At 39.6% G+C, this 19,216-nt stretch overlaps 1 protein-coding gene across 19 annotated transcripts in view; it reads left to right on the top strand.

Annotated features, from left to right (window-relative positions):
• Positions 1-19,216, top strand: part of MAP4 (microtubule associated protein 4) — a 192,222-nt gene that overhangs the window by 64,878 nt on the left and 108,128 nt on the right. For all 19 annotated transcript variants that reach the window (XM_055344044.1, XM_055344041.1, XM_055344045.1 and 16 more), the window contains exon 3: positions 12,148-12,213. In XM_055344044.1, coding sequence (XP_055200019.1) covers positions 12,148-12,213 — 66 coding nt within the window. The remainder of the gene's footprint in view (positions 1-12,147; positions 12,214-19,216) is intronic.

The following is a 19,216-nucleotide window of genomic DNA, read 5'->3' on the forward strand; positions in this document are numbered from 1 at the left end:
GGTAGGGTCTTCTGATGGTATCCTGCAGGATTCTGGGTAGGACTTCCTGCTCCTCTCCTAGGGTAAGAGAATATGTATTTTTACTATTTAAATTCAATTAACCAACATAAGTACATACTTAGTTTCAGATGTAGTGTTCAGTGACTTATCAATTGCATAAGTCATCAGTGCTCATCACATCACATGCCCAGTTAACTCATCCCCCCCCCCCCAAAAAAAAGGCAAAGGAGGATTTCTTCCTCTTCCTTCTTCTTCTTTCATCTTCCTTCTTCTTCATTTTATTTATTCATGAGAGACACACACACATACACACAGAGAGAGAGAGACAGAGAGAGAGAGAGAGAGGCAGAGACATAGGCAGAGGGAGAAGCAGGCTCCATGCAGGGAGCCCGATGTGGGACTTGATCCTGGGACTCTAGGATCACGCCCTGGGCCAAAGGCAGGCACTAAACTGCTGAGCCACCCAGGGATCCTTCTTCTTCTTTCTAAATTCTTTTTTTTTTAAATTTTTATTTATTTATGACAGTCACACAGATAGAGAGAGGCAGAGACACAGGCAGAGGGAGAAGCAGGCTCCATGCAGGGAGCCCGATGTGGGATTCGATCCTGGGTCTCCAGGATCGCGCCCTGGGCCAAAGGCAGGCGCTAAACCGCTGCGCCACCCAGGGATCCCCCTTCTTCTTCTTTCTTCTTTCTTCTTTCTTCTTTCTTCTTTCTTCTTTCTTCTTTCTTCTTTCTTCTTCCCTCGCTCCCTCCCTCGCTCCCTCCTTTCTTTCTTCTTCTTCCTTCCTCTCTCCCCCCTCCCCCCTCCCCCTCTCCCCTCTTCTCCTCCCTTCTCCTCCGACCCCCCCCCCCAGGTTTTTATTTATTTATTTATTTAACAGAGATAAAGTGAGAGAGCACAAGCAAGGGGGGAGTGGCAGAGTGAGTGGGAGAAGCAGGCTCCCTGCTAAGCAGGGAACCCAATGCTCATGCTGGGTTGATTTCAGGACCCTGGGATCATGACCTGAACTGAAGGCAGATGCTTAGTTACCTGAGCCACTCAGGTGCCCTGGATATTTTCTTTTTAAACTCTTCACCAGCTTCAGCGGCTCTTTACCCAGGCCCTAGGGCTGACAGGGTTTGACACTCCTCCCCCACAGCAGCTCAGCTTTTGTTTGTGTAGTGTAGAAGGGCAGGCTAGGTTGGGGGAGCTCTCAGGGCTTCACACCTTTCCTTTAGTGGTGGCTTTGTCCCAAGTCTGCAGAAGGAGACTTTCCCACTCTGCTTACAGTCTTGTGAGCATCTGGTAAACATCTGTGCAGACAGACCTGCAAGTGGGTGTGAACTCCCCTTGTGTCTGTGGATGCTAGGGACTCTATACTCATACAACTCTTCTACTTAGCCTTTAGCCTGTCATTAAACTTTTTCTTTGAATTCTTCTTAACTGCTAGTGTTACACCCTGCATCTCTCCCTCACATGCTCTGACCCAGGAGAGCCAGCGCTTACCTCCATCTAGAGGGCCATGTCTTGCTTTGGATTTCATTTTCTGTTTTCCTTTAGCTGTGCATTGCTTCCACCACCTGGGACTCAACTTAGGTGGGTGAGGATAATGACGTGGCATCAGTAGATTTTCTTATGCTTCATCTTAGGTTACATGATTTGTGTATCATTAACAACCTCAGAAGAGGAAAGTTTTTTGGAAACTATTTTGCTTATAAAAACTATTAAATTTTCTCTGATATTTTTAATAATGTGAATTACCTGTAATTAAGTACTATAAATAAAAAGTTCATTAATTCAGGGAGATTACTCTAGAAATTGGTAACAGTGGTTACTTCAGAAAGAAGTAGCTGGCTGGAGTATAGGGGTGGGAGGGAGCCTTATTTTTACTGTATATCGTTTTGGATCAGTGAGTTCTGTACACATACATTTGTTTATTAACCTGTTAAAAAGGAATATAAAATTTATAATTACAGTAGAACTACATTATAAGTTTCTAATTTTTTTTATATCACCTTATTTGTAGAAGGTTTGGTTAAGAGTAAGCCAGAGAGGGGTGCCTAGGTGGCTCAGTTGGTTAAGCATCTGCATTGGCTCAGGTCATAATCTCAGAGTCCTGAGATGGATGCAGGCCTGCATTGAGGGCGCATTGAGTCTACTTCTCCCTCTGCCTGCAGCTCCCCCTGTTTGTTCTCACTCTCTATCTGTGTCAAATAAAAAATAAAGTCTTTAAAAAAAGGGTAAGTCAGAGAAGGAGAGGTGGCTGGAGACAATGAAGAAGAAAGGAAAAGAATTTTTTTATTTGATCTTGCAGAGATCTAAGGCAGTGAGTGAGCTTTCATTGAACTCAGGGGCTTCTCTATGGTGAGTCTAATTTTTATAGATTATTAGACTGATGGATTTTGCCCAAATGATAAGTTTGTGTTTTGCTTGGAGAATGTTCTAAATAAGATGTTTTTTCTTCTGGATGCTTCTTCAGAAGTGATGGAAGGGCCCTAGACGTCATTATTTTCATGTTTTACTGTATATATCCAACTTTAAGTTTGATTTTGTTACTGGATGAGATTCAGTAAGTTATCCCTGGAGCTCTGGATGTGATTTTACAGCAGGCTCACTGAAGCCAGCCAGTGAAAATTTATCAACCACATTCCTGCATCTAGGATAGAAAGGGCAGTTGAATGGATTACATTTAATAGAACTCTTTGGATAGTGATGTTTCTATTTCTTTTAACTCTCACATGCCCACCCTAATTGCCCTCAACCTAAAAATAAGGGGTAAGCAAGCAGGGTGCTTTTATGACACTTATCAGAGTAGGAAAAGTTGCTTTCCCCGCCACCCCAAGGTACAGTTTTCCTGCCCCAGATCTGGAAACAATGATTTCTCAAAGCCTCCCTCCACTTCACAGCATGGGTGCTAAGGATCCTTGTTGCTACTGGATCTGTCATTGTTTTTAGGCCTTTTTGTGGATACACTCTACTTTTTCCCATTTTACCCCATCCAGTTTTGTTTCTGTATTTTTATCTTCTTATTGCCCCTGTAAAACATCTAAATATCCAAATACCTGGAAATAAAACTGGTGTCATACTACTTCTAAAATGTCACCCTGGGAAACCGTTCTCAAAATACTTTTTCAGGATGTATGTATGGATTTTTTTTTTCATCTTCAGAAATGTTATCTTCCCAATCATTGTTTATTATCAGCTCTATATGGCTCTGTTGTCAAGGTCAGAGAGACAAAAGATGCCTTTCTCTTATATGTGAATAACAAAACAATAATATTTTTGTGACTTTTGTTCATTCAAAATATTCTAGATGTTTGATGAGCATCTAGCACATTTTTGACCCTTAGACACAAATAGTTGGCAAATTTGTGAATAAGTCACTTAATTTTTCTGAATTCTGTGCCTAGATAGTTCTATTTGTGGGAGTGAGAGAATCCCTTCTCCCCAGCATTTCAGAAGGTTTTCAGGGCTAAGAACTGGCTTCTATAAAATGTTTTAACATAGGACAGTGGTTCTCAAAGTGTGGTTCTTGGACCAGCAGTATCTTATCACTTGGGCCCACATGGAATTAAAAACTGGGTATGGAGCTCAGCAGTCTGTGTTTTAAAAGCCCTTGCAGGTGACTTTGATGCACCCCAGATTGAAGAACATTGGTCCAAGGGACTAAGTAAGTCCTCAAAAATATGATAACTAGATACTGCAAAGTTTCTTGTTTGGTTGGTCGGCCTTCTATCATAGAGCATCGCAGCCAACTTTATTGGCCACCAGAGGGCAGTGTTGGATCAGGCTTGACTTTTTCACAATAAGGTGCCCTTGCACTGAGATCATGCTGAACCCCCCCAGGCCCCCGCATTTTGCCCAAAGTGACTCACTGTGTCCTGTGTCTGTCTTCCTCACAGCACACATGCCCTCTCAGCTTCTTGCTACTAATCTTCTCTGTCAAATTGGCTTACCAGCGCTAGGACTCTGAAATCACTTTAAGAGAAGAGATTTTAAAACAGTAAATTTGAATATTTATTTCTCAGAGCGTGTGATTAAGTTTAAAAAATTTGTAGTGCTTTCAGTGCTATAGGTGTTTAGCTGAGAAAGTTCTCATTTCATGAGATAGGTGTTCCTCTAGAGGAATTAGTCAGTGAAAGAAGGCAGTGTAGTTATCTTTTGAATTAGGGTGTAGGCAGTAATGCACAGTGAGCCTCTTTCCTACTCTAAAGCCTAATTGTTGGGCAGCCTGGGTAGCTCAGCAGTTTAGCGCCACCTTTGGCCCAGGGCATGATCCTGGAGACCTAGGATCGAGTCCCACGTGGGGCTCCCTGCGTGGAGGCCGCTTCTCCCTCTGCCTGCGTTTCTACCTCTCTGTCTCTCTGTTTCTCATGAGTAAATAAATAAAATCTTAAAAAAAAAATAAAACAAAACCTAATTGTTGGGGCGCCTGGATGGTGCAGTCAGTTGAGCATCCAACTCTTGGTATAGGCTCAGCTCAAGATCTTGGTTGAGCTCCCAGCTCAGCACAGTCTGCTTGAGACTCTCTCTCCCTCTGCCCCTCCCACTCTTTTTTCTCTCTCTGAAATTAGTAAATCTTTTTTAAAAATTTAAAAAATAGGGGGCGGGCAGCCACGTGCTCTGGGCCGGTCCCGGTGTTGCCTGGGGGGGGGGAAGTGGGGGAGTAAAATTTTTTTTAAAAATAAAACTTACTATTTTTGTGTTACAATGTTTGTTTTAATTCTCTCCTGGGCTTGGATTTTTTTTTTGTTGTTGTTTTTTTAAGACTGTTAGGTGTTATGTCGAATCTTAGTCTCTGTTTTATCTTCTGACTTCCTTGTTTTGCTTTTATTTTATTCTAGTAAGTTGCTTATTTCTTAGACTCACAATTATTATTATTTTTAAATTTATTTATGATAGTCACACAGAGAGAGAGAGAGAGAGAGAGAGGCAGAGGGACACACAGAGAGAGAGGCAGAGAGGCAGAGACACAGGCAGAGGGAGTAGCAGGCTCCATGCACCGGGAGCCCGACGTGGGATTCGATCCCGGGTCTCCAGGATTGCGCCCTGGGCCAAAGGCAGGCGCCAAACCGCTGCGCCACCCAGGGATCCCCTAGACTCACAATTATTACTTAGTCTACTAATGTCACTTAAGCTAGATTTTTTATATAAGGCAAAAGCAAATTAATTTCAGTGGTCTCCCAAAGTTAAAGGTTTAGTAGTGATCAATGTATAGTTAATGTATAGTTAGTCTATAGGTTGATCAATCTATAGTTAAACAATCTGTAATCAGTGACAGTGAGAATAATATGGTTTTTAAGTTTTACTTAACACTATGTAATTGACAAGAGTACTGCCTCCAGTATTACTAGATTTAGTCCTCATGATAACTGTGGAAGGTAGATATCCCATTTTCCAGGGGAGGCTGTGAAGGAAAAGCACGGGGGAGTTGCATTTGATCATTTGGTTAATAGTGACAGACCACAACTGAACCTAAATCTCCTGATTTTAAACCCTGTGTTCTTTCTGTGAAACCATTCCATCTTCATGGATGCATACTTTCTGCTTAATTTAATGTCCTACCGATGCTATTTTTCAAAACCAAAGATTCACTTAACTCACAAGGCAAAATTATTAGACATGTAAGTACTGTTTTCAGGAAATGTAAATGACAGTCTTACTTCATTTGTTTAAAAACTTGAACTTTTAACCTGAGCACTCTCCTATGAATTCATATGAATTTGTGAAGTTTTCCACTTTCCTAGATAACTCTTTCACATCTTTCTGTTCCAACCTCCAGCACTTGTTCTCCTGTTCATATTCTCAGCCAAAGACTTTTACAACAAAGAACCAATAGACTCAGTCAGAAGAGAAATTCTTGCATGGTATCCCTGCTACGTCTTCTACATATCTACCTTCTCCTGTGCTCTTTACTCTGCTCTTAACACTTGTTACAGGTGAACTGTGCTCTCACTGAGGATACTGCTACAGCAGTTATCTCTTCTCTCTCTCTCATCAGTTGTGTTGTTTCAGCTGGGTTATTCATCAGCACCAAACATACTGTAATTTTTTCCTTAAATAAAAAAATCCTGTCTCAATTGGCTGTCTAGCTCATTTACTACTTTTTTTCTGTTCCTTTGAAAAAGATGCCTCTACTACCTGTCCAGTTCTTTTCCTCTTGTTCTGTCTTGAACCCCCTCCTGTCCTGCAGTAGCCCATGCCATACCATCCAAACTGCTCCTTGTACATTTTGGAGCATGAATCCTGGATGACCCCAAGGTTTTATTTAGCATGAGCAACTGAAAGGAAGAAATTGCCATATTTAAAATTGGGAAGGCTCTAGAAAGAGTAGATTTTGAGGGGAATATAAGAAATTCTGGTAATTTCAGGAATTGTCAAGTATGAATTACATGACAGCATAGAAGATTCTCAAGTTGAGAAGAGCAGTAGGCAGCTTGATAGGAGTTTGGAGTTCAGAGGACGGTTCTGGGCTGGAGATACCAACCGGGAGGTTGATGATATTTAAAGCTTTGGCTAAAGGTGGTAGTTGTAAAGCCTGTCATTTTCAGAATGTTTTACTTTTGCCATATAAAAATAAGTTACACCACTCTTTTCAGTGTATCCAAATGCTTCTAAATATATGGCATTTTGATTCTCCTCATCATCTATTTTAAAAATGCATGAACAAGCTGTTCTTTATCATTGGAAATGTAAATCCTTCTTTTGATTTCTTGAGCTCTTATTTCTAGTCTGGGTCTGTCATAGACTTTTATCTTGTGCAATACATTTTTATACTTGAAAATTTTTTTTTCTTGATTGTTACTATGTTTTTGTAACAAAGTATGTGTGTAAGCTTAAAGTTTAATTTAAAAAGTTCCTGTAACCAAAAAGAAAAGAAAAGAAAAAAGTTCCTGTAACCATAAGGCTTTTAATATTAACTTGATCAAGAAGAAGAGTTATTATCATAGTTACTAGTGGTATACAGTTGATCACGTATTACAACTTTTGGTAAATCATTACCATATAAAAGTTGAATTTGATTGGAAATTTTTTCTTGGGGATCCCTGGGTGGCGCAGCGGTTTGGCGCCTGCCTTTGGCCCAGGGCGCGATCCTGGAGACCCAGGATCGAGTCCCACGTCGGGCTCCCAGTGCGTGGAGCCTGCTTCTCCCTCTGCCTGTGTCTCTGCCCCTCTCTCTCTCTCTCTCTCTCTCTCTCTCTCTCTGTGTGTGTGACTATCATAAATAAATTAAAAAAATTTTTTAAAAAAGGAAGTGTTTTTCTTAATGATGAGGACTAACATTTTTCTCAGATCATGAATCTTTGGATCATTATTTTTTACTAAGATGAAAGAAGATTTAGTAATTTCTATTCTTATTACCTTTTTAAAAAAAATTATTCATGAGAGACAGAAAGAGGCAGAGACACAGATAGGGGGAGAAGCAGGCTCCTCTCAGGGAGTCCGATGTGGGACTTGATTCTCGGATCCGGGATCATGCTCTGAGTTGAAGGCAGATGCCCAACTGCTGAGAGCCACCCAGGCGTTCAATCCTATTGCTTTTTTTTTAAAAAAATGCTTATTTAGAGAAAGAGTGTGCGTGCAAATGGGGAGGGGGGGCAGAGAGAAGAGAAAATCTCAAGCAGATTTGCTCTGAGTGTGGAGCTTGATGTGGGGTTCAAACCCAGAAACTTCAGATCATGACCTGAGCTGAAATCAAGAGTTGGATGCTTAACGGAGCCACCCAGGCCACCCCTATTCCTATTGTTTTAATAGACTTAATAGCCAAAAATGTTTATTCACATAGTTAAGTATGTGGGAATGGAAGTCTTATTATGGCAAATCCTCCATTCTTTGAGTTGCATGTTAAGAATTCTATAAGTCAGTATTAGAAATTATTTAAAAAAAAAAAAGAAATTATTTTCAGTGTCCTATCAGAAGACAACTATATTATGACCTATTTCAATTTTGATGAGAGCAACGAATTGGAAACTCTAACTTGGAAGAGGATTTTACTCAGTCATTAGATAATTCACTTCATTTAGGAGCTTGTTCTCATTTCATGGATGTGTGATGTTTTCTTTTATCCTTCTGAGGGAAATGAGGTAATTTAAAAAAAAAGTCTCCTATTTGTTATATCAACATTGTCTCCCTGAGTGATATTTATTCTCTTTGAATGTGATGCCATACTTTTTTGGTAATAGTTTTCCTGTTATTATGTGTGTGTGTGTATGCATGTGTTGTGTGTTTGTGTGTTTTATAAGGGTATTATGCCATATTTGCTTTTATTTTTTTCTTACTATTCCTGGCATCTTCCCATTTCAGTACATGAAAAGCTGCTTCATTTGTTTTAAAGTTACATATTATTTCACAATTTAGAGAATCTGTCAGTATTTGTTACTTTTTAAACAATGCCATAATAAACATCTCATTAACATTCATTTTTGTGTACTTTTATGTCTTTCTCTGAACTACATACCTAAAATGAATTGTCAAGTTAAATATTTCAAAATTTGATAGACTGCCAAATTGTCTCAAAACGGATGTTCCAATTTTTTATATTCCTCTAGTGGTATAGGAGATTAACTGTTTTCTTACACTATTGCCAACAGTGACTTTTATTAAGTTTAAAAATATTTTTATCACTCTCATGACCAGAAGATGATATTTTTTGTGATTTGCATTTTCCTGTAATCTACATCTAATTTTATTATTTTACAATCTGCATTTTAAAATGAGGCAGATTTTAAAAATATGTATTCTTTCTTGAGCTAGAAAGAATAAATTTTATAAGTTTACTTTGTGGGAGTAAAAGGAAATTTATGCCAAACATGTTCTATCCCATATTTGGCATAAATATGGGCTAGAACGTTTAGTATCTCTCTGGGTAAGTAAAACATGGTACATGAAGCCCCAGCATGGTGCCTCGTTCATAGTGGGTATTTAATAAAAAAAAGTCTGTTGTCTTTCAGTCCTTGATTTCCTTTTTCTTCCGGTTAATTCGTATTCTCTTTTCGGGCTGCCCTTGTTCTTTAGGATGTTCTCTGTAGTTATTTCTCTGTTATCTGAGATAACAGAATGAAAGATCTTTTCAGTGAGTTTATGTGAAAAATTTCTGCCTTGGATTTGTGGGAGTCAGAAGGGTGGATAGTGTAGTTTCTTGTCTTTCAAAGTAAAATCTTGCATTTTTTATTTTTGTAGCATACATTCTAGATTTTTATTTGTCTTAATGAAAAATATCTCCTGTTAGCTTCTTGAGAATGACTCATGGGAAACTCTTGGGTTGGCAAGTTGATTGCAGAACTAGACAGGTTGCTGAAATGTTAGAGCCTTTGAGAAAAGGTTGTACATCTTTATGTAAATCTGTATAGTCAGTGCAATTTCACTCAGGATATAGAAGAGCAAAAGAACCACAATAACCAGAACAATTTTGGAAAACACTTAGAGGACTTACATGACTTCTTTTAAAGACTGTACAGATTCACTTATCATGATGGTATAGTACTGGAAAAATGAAGAGATTTATAGGCCAGTGGAATAGAAGAGAGAGTCCAGAAATAGATCCACACGTAATATGGATGGATGTTGATCTTTCAACAAAGATGCAAAGGCAATTAAGTGGAATAAGGATAGCCTTTTCAACAAATGATAGAGGAGTGATTAGATGTCCATATGCAAAAATACAAAATCTAGGGACGCCTGGGTGGCTCAGCGGTTGAGTGTCTACCTTTGGCTCAGGGTGCGATCCCGGAGTTCCGGGATGGAGTCCCACATTGGACTTCCTGCATGGAGCCTGCTTCTCCCTCAGCCTATATTTCTGCCTCTCCCTCTCTGTGTCTCTCATGAATAAATAAATAAAATCTTCAAAAAAACAAAACAAAACAAAATCTAGACCATATCTAACATCATATACAAAATTTATCATGTATCACAGGCCTCAGTATGAGATCTAAATTTGAAAGCTATAAGAGTTCTAGAGGAAAACATAGAAAAATCCTATGACCTTGGGTTGGACAAAGATTTCTTTTTTTAAAGATTTTATCTATTCATTCATGATAGAGAAAAAGAGAGAGGGGCAGAGACACAGGCAGAGGGAGAAGCAGGCTCCACTCCAGGAGCCTGATGCGGTACTTGATCCCAGGACTACAGGATCATGCCCTGGCTCAAAGGCAGGTGCTAAACCGCTGAGCCATCCAGCGATCCCCTGAAGATTTCTTTTTAAAATTTTTTATTGAAAATTTTTTTAGGGCAGCCCCAGTGGCTTAGCGGTTTAGCGCTGCCGTCAGCCCAGGGTGTGATCCTGGAGACCTGGGATCGAGTCCCACGTCAGGCTCCCAGCATGGAGCCTGCTTCTCTCTCTCTCTCTCTCTCTTCTCTATCTCTAATAAATAAATATTAAAAAAATTTTAATATATTATTTTTTAAATATTTTATTTATTTGACAGAGAGAGAGAGCACAAGCAAGGGGAACAGCAAGTAGAGGGAGAGGGGGAAGCAGAGCAGGGAGCCTGATGAAGGGCTCGATCCCAGGACTCTGGGATCATGATCTGAGCTGAAGGCAGATGCTTAACTGACTGAGCCACCCAGGCACTGCAAAGTTTTTTAGATTTTTAATTAGGCTCCACGCTCAGCATTGAGTCACTGTGGGGCTAGAACTCACAACCTTGAGATCAGGATCTGAGCTGAAACCAAGAGTTGGTCACCCAGCCGACTGAGCCACCCAGGAGCCTCTAGAGAAAGATTTCTTAGAACCTCACTGAAAGCCTAAGAAGGCATGAGGGAAAAGTGAAAAACCAGAGTTCATCAAATTTTAAACTTCTGCTCTGCAAAAGATAAAGTTAAGAAAATGAAAATTCGGGGCGTCTGGGTGGCTCAGTGGCTGAGCATCTGTCTTTGGCTCAGGTCATGATCTTGGGGTCCTGGATTGAGTTCCCCATTGGGCTCCCCACAGGGGGCCTGCTTCTCCCTCTGCCTGTGTCTCTGCCTGTCTCTATGTCTTTCATGAATAAATAAATAAAATCTTTAAAAAAAAGATTGAAAATCCAAGTTACAAGCTGGAGGAAATATTTGTAGAATTCATCTGATAAGGGTTGGTATTCAGAATATATAAGGAATCCTCAACACTCAATTAAGAGGAAAACGACCCAAATGAAAATGATAAAAAAATTTGACCATTCAGTTCACTAAAGAAAAGGATGGCAAAACACATGTAGAGATGCTTTTAACGTCTTCAGTTATTAGGGAATGAGGCACAACTGTATTCTATTAGAATAACTAATATTAAAGAACAAAACCAAAAACTGTTCTCTGCTTCCAGAAGTGATACTGGTGACCATGTAATTCTCGCCCTCAGAAGCAATGATGATGCCCTCCCTGGACTTTTTATGTGAGAGATTTATTTATTTATTCATTCATTCATTCATTCATTCATTCATGAAAGACCCACAGAGAGAGGCAAAGACACAGGCAGAGGGAGAAGCAGGCTCCATGCAGGGAGCCCGACGTGGGACTCAATCCCGGGTCTCCAGGATCACGCTCTGAGCTGACAGCAGACACTTAACCGCTGAGCCACCTAGGTGTCCCATGAGAGTTGTTTAATTTTTATTTATTTTTTATTTTTATTTTTTAAAAGATTTTATTTATTTATTCATGAGAAACACAGAGAGGGGAGAAAGAGAGGCAGAGACACAGGCAGAGGGAGAAGCAGGCTCCATGCAGGGAACCCGATGTGGGACTTGATCCCAGGTCTCCAGGATCATGCCCTGGGCTGAAGGTGGCGCTAAACCGCCAAGCCACCCGGGCTGCCCATGAGAGTTGTTTTAAATGGCCCTGTGCCCTCGTAGCATTGGATTTGAATCACAGATACAGAACCTGTGGTGCTTCGTAATGGTTTTACGGAATATAATGGTAATCTTTGACAGTTTATAGAACAGAAAAGATGTCAGCATTCTTATTGAGAAGGGTGGTTCTATAGAGTAGAGTTTGAGTATCATAAAGTTGAATGACTTTGTTCTGTTCTGTTTTTCTGGTTTCCTTTTATTGAGTCTAACTTTTAGACAGATTTTTATCTGCTTTCAGTTCCTGCTGTGAAGAGTGACAGAATTCTACCTGGTTAGATAGCGTCGAATCTGTGTTTCCTGTTGCTGTCTGTCACCTTGAGTAATTATCCTTTGTGGTTGTTGCAGGTGCTCCATCGAAACCAACAGGGCTAGCCAACGGTGATCATGGAATAGAAGGCAATGATACTGCAGGTAAGCGGATCCCAGCATTCCCTAAACAGTCACAGTAAACACCTTGATGAGCTCCTATGAGGATTGAATTCTTGTCACAAGAATTATTTCTGAGGTATTATTGTTCTTGCTGGATGTATACAAATCCAGGGCCGTCTGCCATATAACATCTCCAACAGCAGAAAAGAAGAGTGAATTTCCTTTGACTTTTCTTGACTATTGGTTGTAGTTTGATCCACAAGAGCTGGATCAATCTTAAAAATACGCTTATAATAAGATACAGACTAATCATCATCAAAATATGTTATATTGGAGATCTTTGGCCGCTACAGCTCTTTTATACAGTGCACTTAGCTTACTTTCTATGGCTTGATGTTAGGAAACCTGTGAGCCGCAAATTAAAATTCTTCAGGCTTTTTCTTTTCATTTTTTCCCCTGTTTAACTGTTACTTTTGAAATCGGTTTCTAACTCCTAGCCCATGAACTAGGGCTTTGATACTCCCATCAGCTAATACTGAGCTCCTGTGGCTTCCCACCTCATAACTAGCACCAGCCCCGGACCTACAATGTGTCTGTATTGAGCAGAATTCTCGAAGCAGTAGCAGGGTTCATAGGAATGTATTATGCAAATCTTCTCTTAGGTAGCTGGTAGGAGAGTCAGGTTGTATTTTTGTGAGTAACTGCACTTACTTTGCAGTTGTGATCAGGCTGACACTGTTGACCCAAATGAAAAGACATGTAATGGTCAAGTAAATTGTTCTTTGCCACATAGTGTGCTCTTAACTGGGGTATAACATTTGGTTGGCATTCCTGCATTGGAGGCAAGCACTAGATATGGGTTGTGTCAGTGTTTCTCTTGTATGCATGCCTCAGCCTGGAGAAGACTTTTCTTGAGCCGCCATACAATTTCTTGGTTTTTAAGGCTTCCAGAGAGCCTTCTGTTAGCAATAGCAATTAATCCAGGATTTATCCTTTATTCTCTGACCTTTGGAAATGTTGTATATATCTTTGTACCATAGATTTACAGATGGCTGTTTTCCATTTGTGTCAAATGTAGTTTTTAACCCAGTGACATTGACATCCTTATTAGCAGCTCATAACTTAGAAACTCTTTACTTTGAAAGGTAAAAATAAAAATAACCAGAAGTGCCACTTTATCTTCCAGTTTTGTGAACTGAAATTTTTTATTTCCTTGATCATCTTTGCTATATTATTGACTGTTTCTGTGCTTGCTTCGAAAGCCAAGTCATCTGTGTAATACAGTTGTAAGGAAGCATGTATGGAAATATCCTGGTGATTAAAGGAGAAGCTTGAATGTGAACTTTTAAAAAAATGAGTTAAGTTCAGCATTCTTCAACCAGGAGGGCATGCCAGGGAAAAGAAAGGCTTGGAGCAGGTTGATTGGATGAGCCAGTTGAAAGAGCCGGTGCCATTTGCACCCAGAAAGGAAATAGCTATCAAAGTTAGAATATATTTTGTCTCCAGCAAGATGTCAAGTATGACCAGAAGAGGCACAAACTCTGTGTATTGGTTGCTTCCCATCCCAATTCCTAATAGCATAGGGGGAAAAAAAAAGAACTGGAAAAACATACAGCCTGGCCCTTACTGTTTTCAGACTTTTAGTTTCATGGTGACAAAAAAGAACTCAGATATTTATGAACTGCCCAGTGACATTATGGCAGCAGTTAGACTGTAGTTTGCATACCTGGGAAGATGTGTGCATTCTGCATTTGACAGCTTGAAAATCTGCATGCTTCACCAGGGGTGGGGAAGGAACAGGGAGGGGGACTGAGAGTGCATGTTTCTGGAGCATGTTGTGACCTTATTCTAATTTAGCCATTACTAAAGCAGAGCACGTAGCCCAGTACCATTTGAAAATTCCCATTGCTGTTTTGTTCAGGATTTTGTCTCTAGTCCTAATTGCAGACCAGCTCTCCACTGATAGCTATAAAGGGTTTATGAGCATCTTGCCATGTTGAACTTGCTGTTTACTAATGACCTGTGCTTTTCTGCCCTTTCCTTCCTCTTCCTACTTCTTCCTCCCTTTCTATTTTTCTCCTCCTAGAAGCCTAGCGTGTCTCTCCACACTGGGGCTGCTGCAACACCAGGCCAGTGATCTTTCCTAAGCACCGTTACACTTCTAAAACCTTCAGCATTTTGCAGAGCTTTGCTTTTCCTTCCTGGACACGGTGTAAAAGAAGCTGAGGGTAGTTCTTCGGGGCCTATTTCTGCTGATGCCTGAGCAAACCACCTGCTTCTTCTTGTGCTCTGCAGGGCTTGATGGAACCTCCTTTCCCTTTGTGAGCACAAAGTACAAGATGAATTCTTTTTTTAAATTTTAGTATTTTATAAAGGTCATCTTAAGGTCTTTTGTTTCGTGTTCTCTTTTAAAACTCATTTCATCATTTAATTCAATCTCATGTTTTTCTTTTCTTTAAATATTTTGAGTTGGCCTTTTCCATTTGGTTTTCAGATCTTCAAAATGAATCAGGATCTCGTAACACCAAAAGAGAACATGTGCTTTCATAAAGGGATTGAGTCCACCAGTACTGCAGCTGACCCTCCCTTTCCTCTCCCTCTCCCTTCTCTCTCCCTCTATGAGCTTGCTTTTAGGGAAGGGTAATCTTTCAGGTGTTTCTCTCCACCTTACTAAAAATCTGAATAATGATAGCTATTTTAATTTAAAGTTTTCCAATTTAGAGTAGCTCTGATTGAACATTGAAAAGCATTTCCTCAAATTAAAAAATCTTTTGTTATTTGTAAGTTGGGCTGGAATTGTTTCTATGACGAAATTATGGTTTATTTGTCTAGAGGCTTAGATTCTCTTGAAAATCTGATCACCTTTTGTTGTGTATGAAATTTTATAACCAAAGTTACTTTCATAACATGGTCATGAGCTATCAAAACAAGAATTGAGAAGTTAAAGAAAATGCAACCCTGTATTGTTAGGCTACTGGGATATTGATACAGAAAGAAAACAACTTTTTCTGTAAAAACATGGGACTGAAAATACATCACAGTACACTGAAGAACCACAACCAGCGTATCAGTTTTCTAAGGAAATAAATAGTTATCAGATTGAACTCGAACTCTGTTCAGATAATGTCTGGTATCCCTTTGACCTCTGGGGCAGCCAGCATGCCAGTGGGATTGGTGGACCACATGTGAAGACTTTTACCATGTATATTAGCATTTATACTCAGTGTATTCTGAAGATTGTCCCAATGGGACTTTCTTATTCTTATGCCTCATTTTCCCACACTAATAGCTAGAAAACCTAGAAGAGCCATTTGGGAAAAGTACTGCGGAACTTTTCAGATAATAAGCTTTGATTGGATTTTTAGAAATAGAATATAAAACCTGGGCCATGTTTTGAACTCTTAGAGGAGTTCTGGTTTAAGATTCAGAATGTGAAATACTCTTTAATTTTCTGTCCTCTTACTGATTATGGAGGTTATCATAATTACCAACTTATTGATTGTTTCAAATTAAAATAAATAATTGGCAGGATGTTCTGAGGAAGATTTTGAGATGTACATTATTTTAGATTCTCTTGACACAGAATTACGTTTGAGCTGGAAAAATCAGACTATTATGGTAGTTCAGACTGATCCCTGTAATGACTTCTGTGAGTTAGTGGAGAAAAGACACTTAAAGGAGGCACATTTTAGAGAGAAATGCTGATGCTTACCTTCTAAGCATTTGATAAAATATGAAAGAAAACTCGTACCATAGGAGAGCACCCATCAAATAAAATGTAGCATTTTCCCTTTGTGGTGCAGTTGTTCAGTATGTTTTTTGGTTCTCTTTGTGTTTGTTTGATTTGGTTTTGGTTTTTTGGCTAGGGAACTTTTCAAAACTGGTAATGCTAACTTTTTAAGGATCGTGGATGACATTTTTCTATCACTTCTAATTAGTCTCTACAGCTTGTCTAAGTGACAGGTGTTTGGAGAAGCCTGGGTGCAGCTCTACTCTGGCAGTGGTCAAGGGACACACTCACATTCCATCTCCTTGATTTATTCCATCTTTATTTCCATTTTGCTGTTTTTGTTTGACTTTTTCCCCCCATTATATGTGTGTGTGTGTGTGTTTTTTAATGGAATTGAAATTTTCTACTACTAGTCAGCTGAAATGTGGTATATCTTGTTAGCTCTCTTTCTCCTGGATGTTTCATTTTGTTTCACATATAGCTTTGTATGAAGCAGCCAGTTCTGCAAGGAAATGCTGTGTTGCCCCATTGTGGTCACACCCAAGTGTGAGGTTGCCAGATCTGTCAGGGTTGTTCTCTTGAAATATAATGTTTTTTATATGTAATCTTTCTCTCTCTCTTTTTTTTTTTTTTCCTTTTTCGGCCCAATGTTGAAGATGTAGAACTTTGTTTACAAATAATATTTTATATAATCTCATCCGTGTACCTGAGTTCATATATTTTGTGACCTTAGATTTCAACAGTTTGTATATTGGGACATTTTAATGTGATCATTGTGCTAAATAAATTTCACTAATAAACATCTTACATTAATACCTAACAAACTGGATTTTGGTTGGAGTCTTAATTATTGAAGTATGATGTGAATAAGACATGAGTTTGGCAAATAAAGACTCTTGAGAAATGAGTTCTCAGTCTAACTAAGCTTCTGATTGCATTCATAATAATTTCATAACTGTGTGGGCTTTTTACTTTTTGCCAGGCATTTTCATTTTGACCGTGTTGTCACTTTTTGATTCTCAGAGTACCTCCTTTTTACCCAGAATTTATAAGACTTAAGAAGCCCAAATGACTGATATTGTATAGCATTTGATGAGAAAAACAGTTGACAGACCAGCAATATGTGGTTAACTCAAGAGTTTCATGGCATATCAATTATTGTTAGATGCCTTCTGATACTACATGTATGGTTAGTTAAAATTCATGTTCACAGTCTTCCTAAAATAGCTTTTTTTTAAACAAATTCTTTTTATTTATTTATTTATTTATTTATTTATTTATTTATTTATTTATTCTTATTTATCTATGATAGTCACACACAGAGAGAGAGGCAGAGACACAGGCAGAGGGAGAAGCAGGCTCCATGCACCGGGAGCCCAACGTGGGATTCGATCCCGGGTCTCCAGGATCGCGCCCTGGGCCAAAGGCAGGCGCCAAACCGCTGCGCCACCCAGGGATCCCCCTAAAATAGCTTCTGAATTATCAATTGAAAATGTTAAATTCAAAGACATTTTAGTTTTGTAACTTTATTATTTGATGATCCCTAGTATGCTGCAACTGGGAAGATTTCAACAGAATGCCCAACTCCCTACCCATTCTGCGTTAGTGTTTCTTTGCAGTAGGTAGATTTGCAAATGCAGTAAGTTGCTGAATTAAGACATTGAAAAGATTCTATGCCTAAGGTAATTTGCGTGGCATAAACATCTTTTTTTAGCTTCGCAGACATTTCTCTTTTTTTGAGATTATTTATTTATTTGAGAGAGAGAGAGAGAGAGTGTGCATGTGTGCAAGCAATCACAGGCAGAGGGGGCTACAGAGGGAGCTGCAGAGGGAGAGAGGGGGAAGCAGGCTCCCCACTGAACAGGGAGCCTGACACAAGGCTCAATCCCAGGACCCCCAGGATCATGGCCTGAGCCAAGGACAGGCACCCAACTGACTGAGCCACCTAGGCACCTCTTGGCAGACATTTTTTTTTGTTGTTAATAAAGCTCAATTTAGTGTTCTTAGATTTCCATTTTATTTTATTTTATTTTAATTATATTATTATATTATATTATATTATATTATATTATATTATATTATATTATATTATATTATATTATATTATATTGTGAGCCAGAGAGAGAACGAGCAGGGGGAGGGAGAGGGAAGAGCAGACTCTCTGCTGAGCAAGGAGCTGCAGGCTCAATTCCAGGACTCTGGGATCATGATTTGAGCCAAACACGGACATTTAACTGACTGAGTCACCAGGTACCGCTCCTTTTTCTCCTTTTTTTTTTTTTTTTTTTAAGATTTTGTTTTTAAGTAATCTCTTCACCTACCACCCCAGACCCCAGGATTGAGTCACATGCTCCACCAACTGAGCCAGCCAGACACCATCTTAGGTTTTCTTTTATTAAGAGGGCTTAACACAATCTCTTCTTAGGTTTAAAGCACAAGAATTTGGGATCCCTGGGTGGTGCAGCGGTTTGGCGCCTGCCTTTGACCCAGGGCGTGATCCTGGAGACCCGGGATCGAATCCCACATCGGGCTCCCGGTGCATGGAGCCTGCTTCTCCCTCTGCCTGTGTCTCTGCCTCTCTCTCTCTCTCTCTCTCTCTCTCTCTCTCTCTCTCTCTGTGTGTGTGACTATCATAAATAAATAAAAATAAAAAAAAATAAAATAAAGCACAAGAATTTGAATACTATAAATTCACAAACCTCACTTTCTTGCAAGTTACACTAGGATTAACCCTTTTGGTAAGATGGGGACAATTCTCAGATCTTATTAGTATATTCATTTTCATGAAAATGAGATGAGGGATTTCTGGGTGGCTCAGTAGGTTAAGTGTCTGGCTCTCAATTTTGGCTCAGGTCATGGTCTCACAGGTCGTGAGATCGAGCCCCATGTCTGACTCTGGGCTCTGCTGGAAGTCTGAGGATTCTCTCCCTCTGCGCTCCCCCCTCACCACCTCCTCACTGTCTTTCCAAAAATAAATAAAAATCTTTTTAAAAACAACAATAACAACAACAAAAACCATTGTGATGAAACCTGGCTACTATTGGATTCTTCCCCCCTTGTAGACCTCATAATATGGTGGAGCTAGGAGGCTAGATAGGATTCTGGACAGAGACACAGGACTGATGGGGTGGGAACAGAATGTCCACTTCGTTTCTGAGTCACATATAAGAGTGGATTATCTTCAATTTTATTTTGATGCTGTTTCCATTAAAGTGAAGTCTTAATAAGACTTAACCACAAATTATTTGTGGTATAAGTAAATGTCTTTGCTACCATGGAGGCTAAGCTAGATGCAGTGTTACTGCTGGTTTCCAT

Source organism: Nyctereutes procyonoides, unplaced genomic scaffold (assembly GCF_905146905.1).
Source record: "Nyctereutes procyonoides isolate TBG_1078 unplaced genomic scaffold, NYPRO_anot_genome, whole genome shotgun sequence".
Lineage (NCBI taxonomy): Eukaryota > Metazoa > Chordata > Mammalia > Carnivora > Canidae > Nyctereutes > Nyctereutes procyonoides.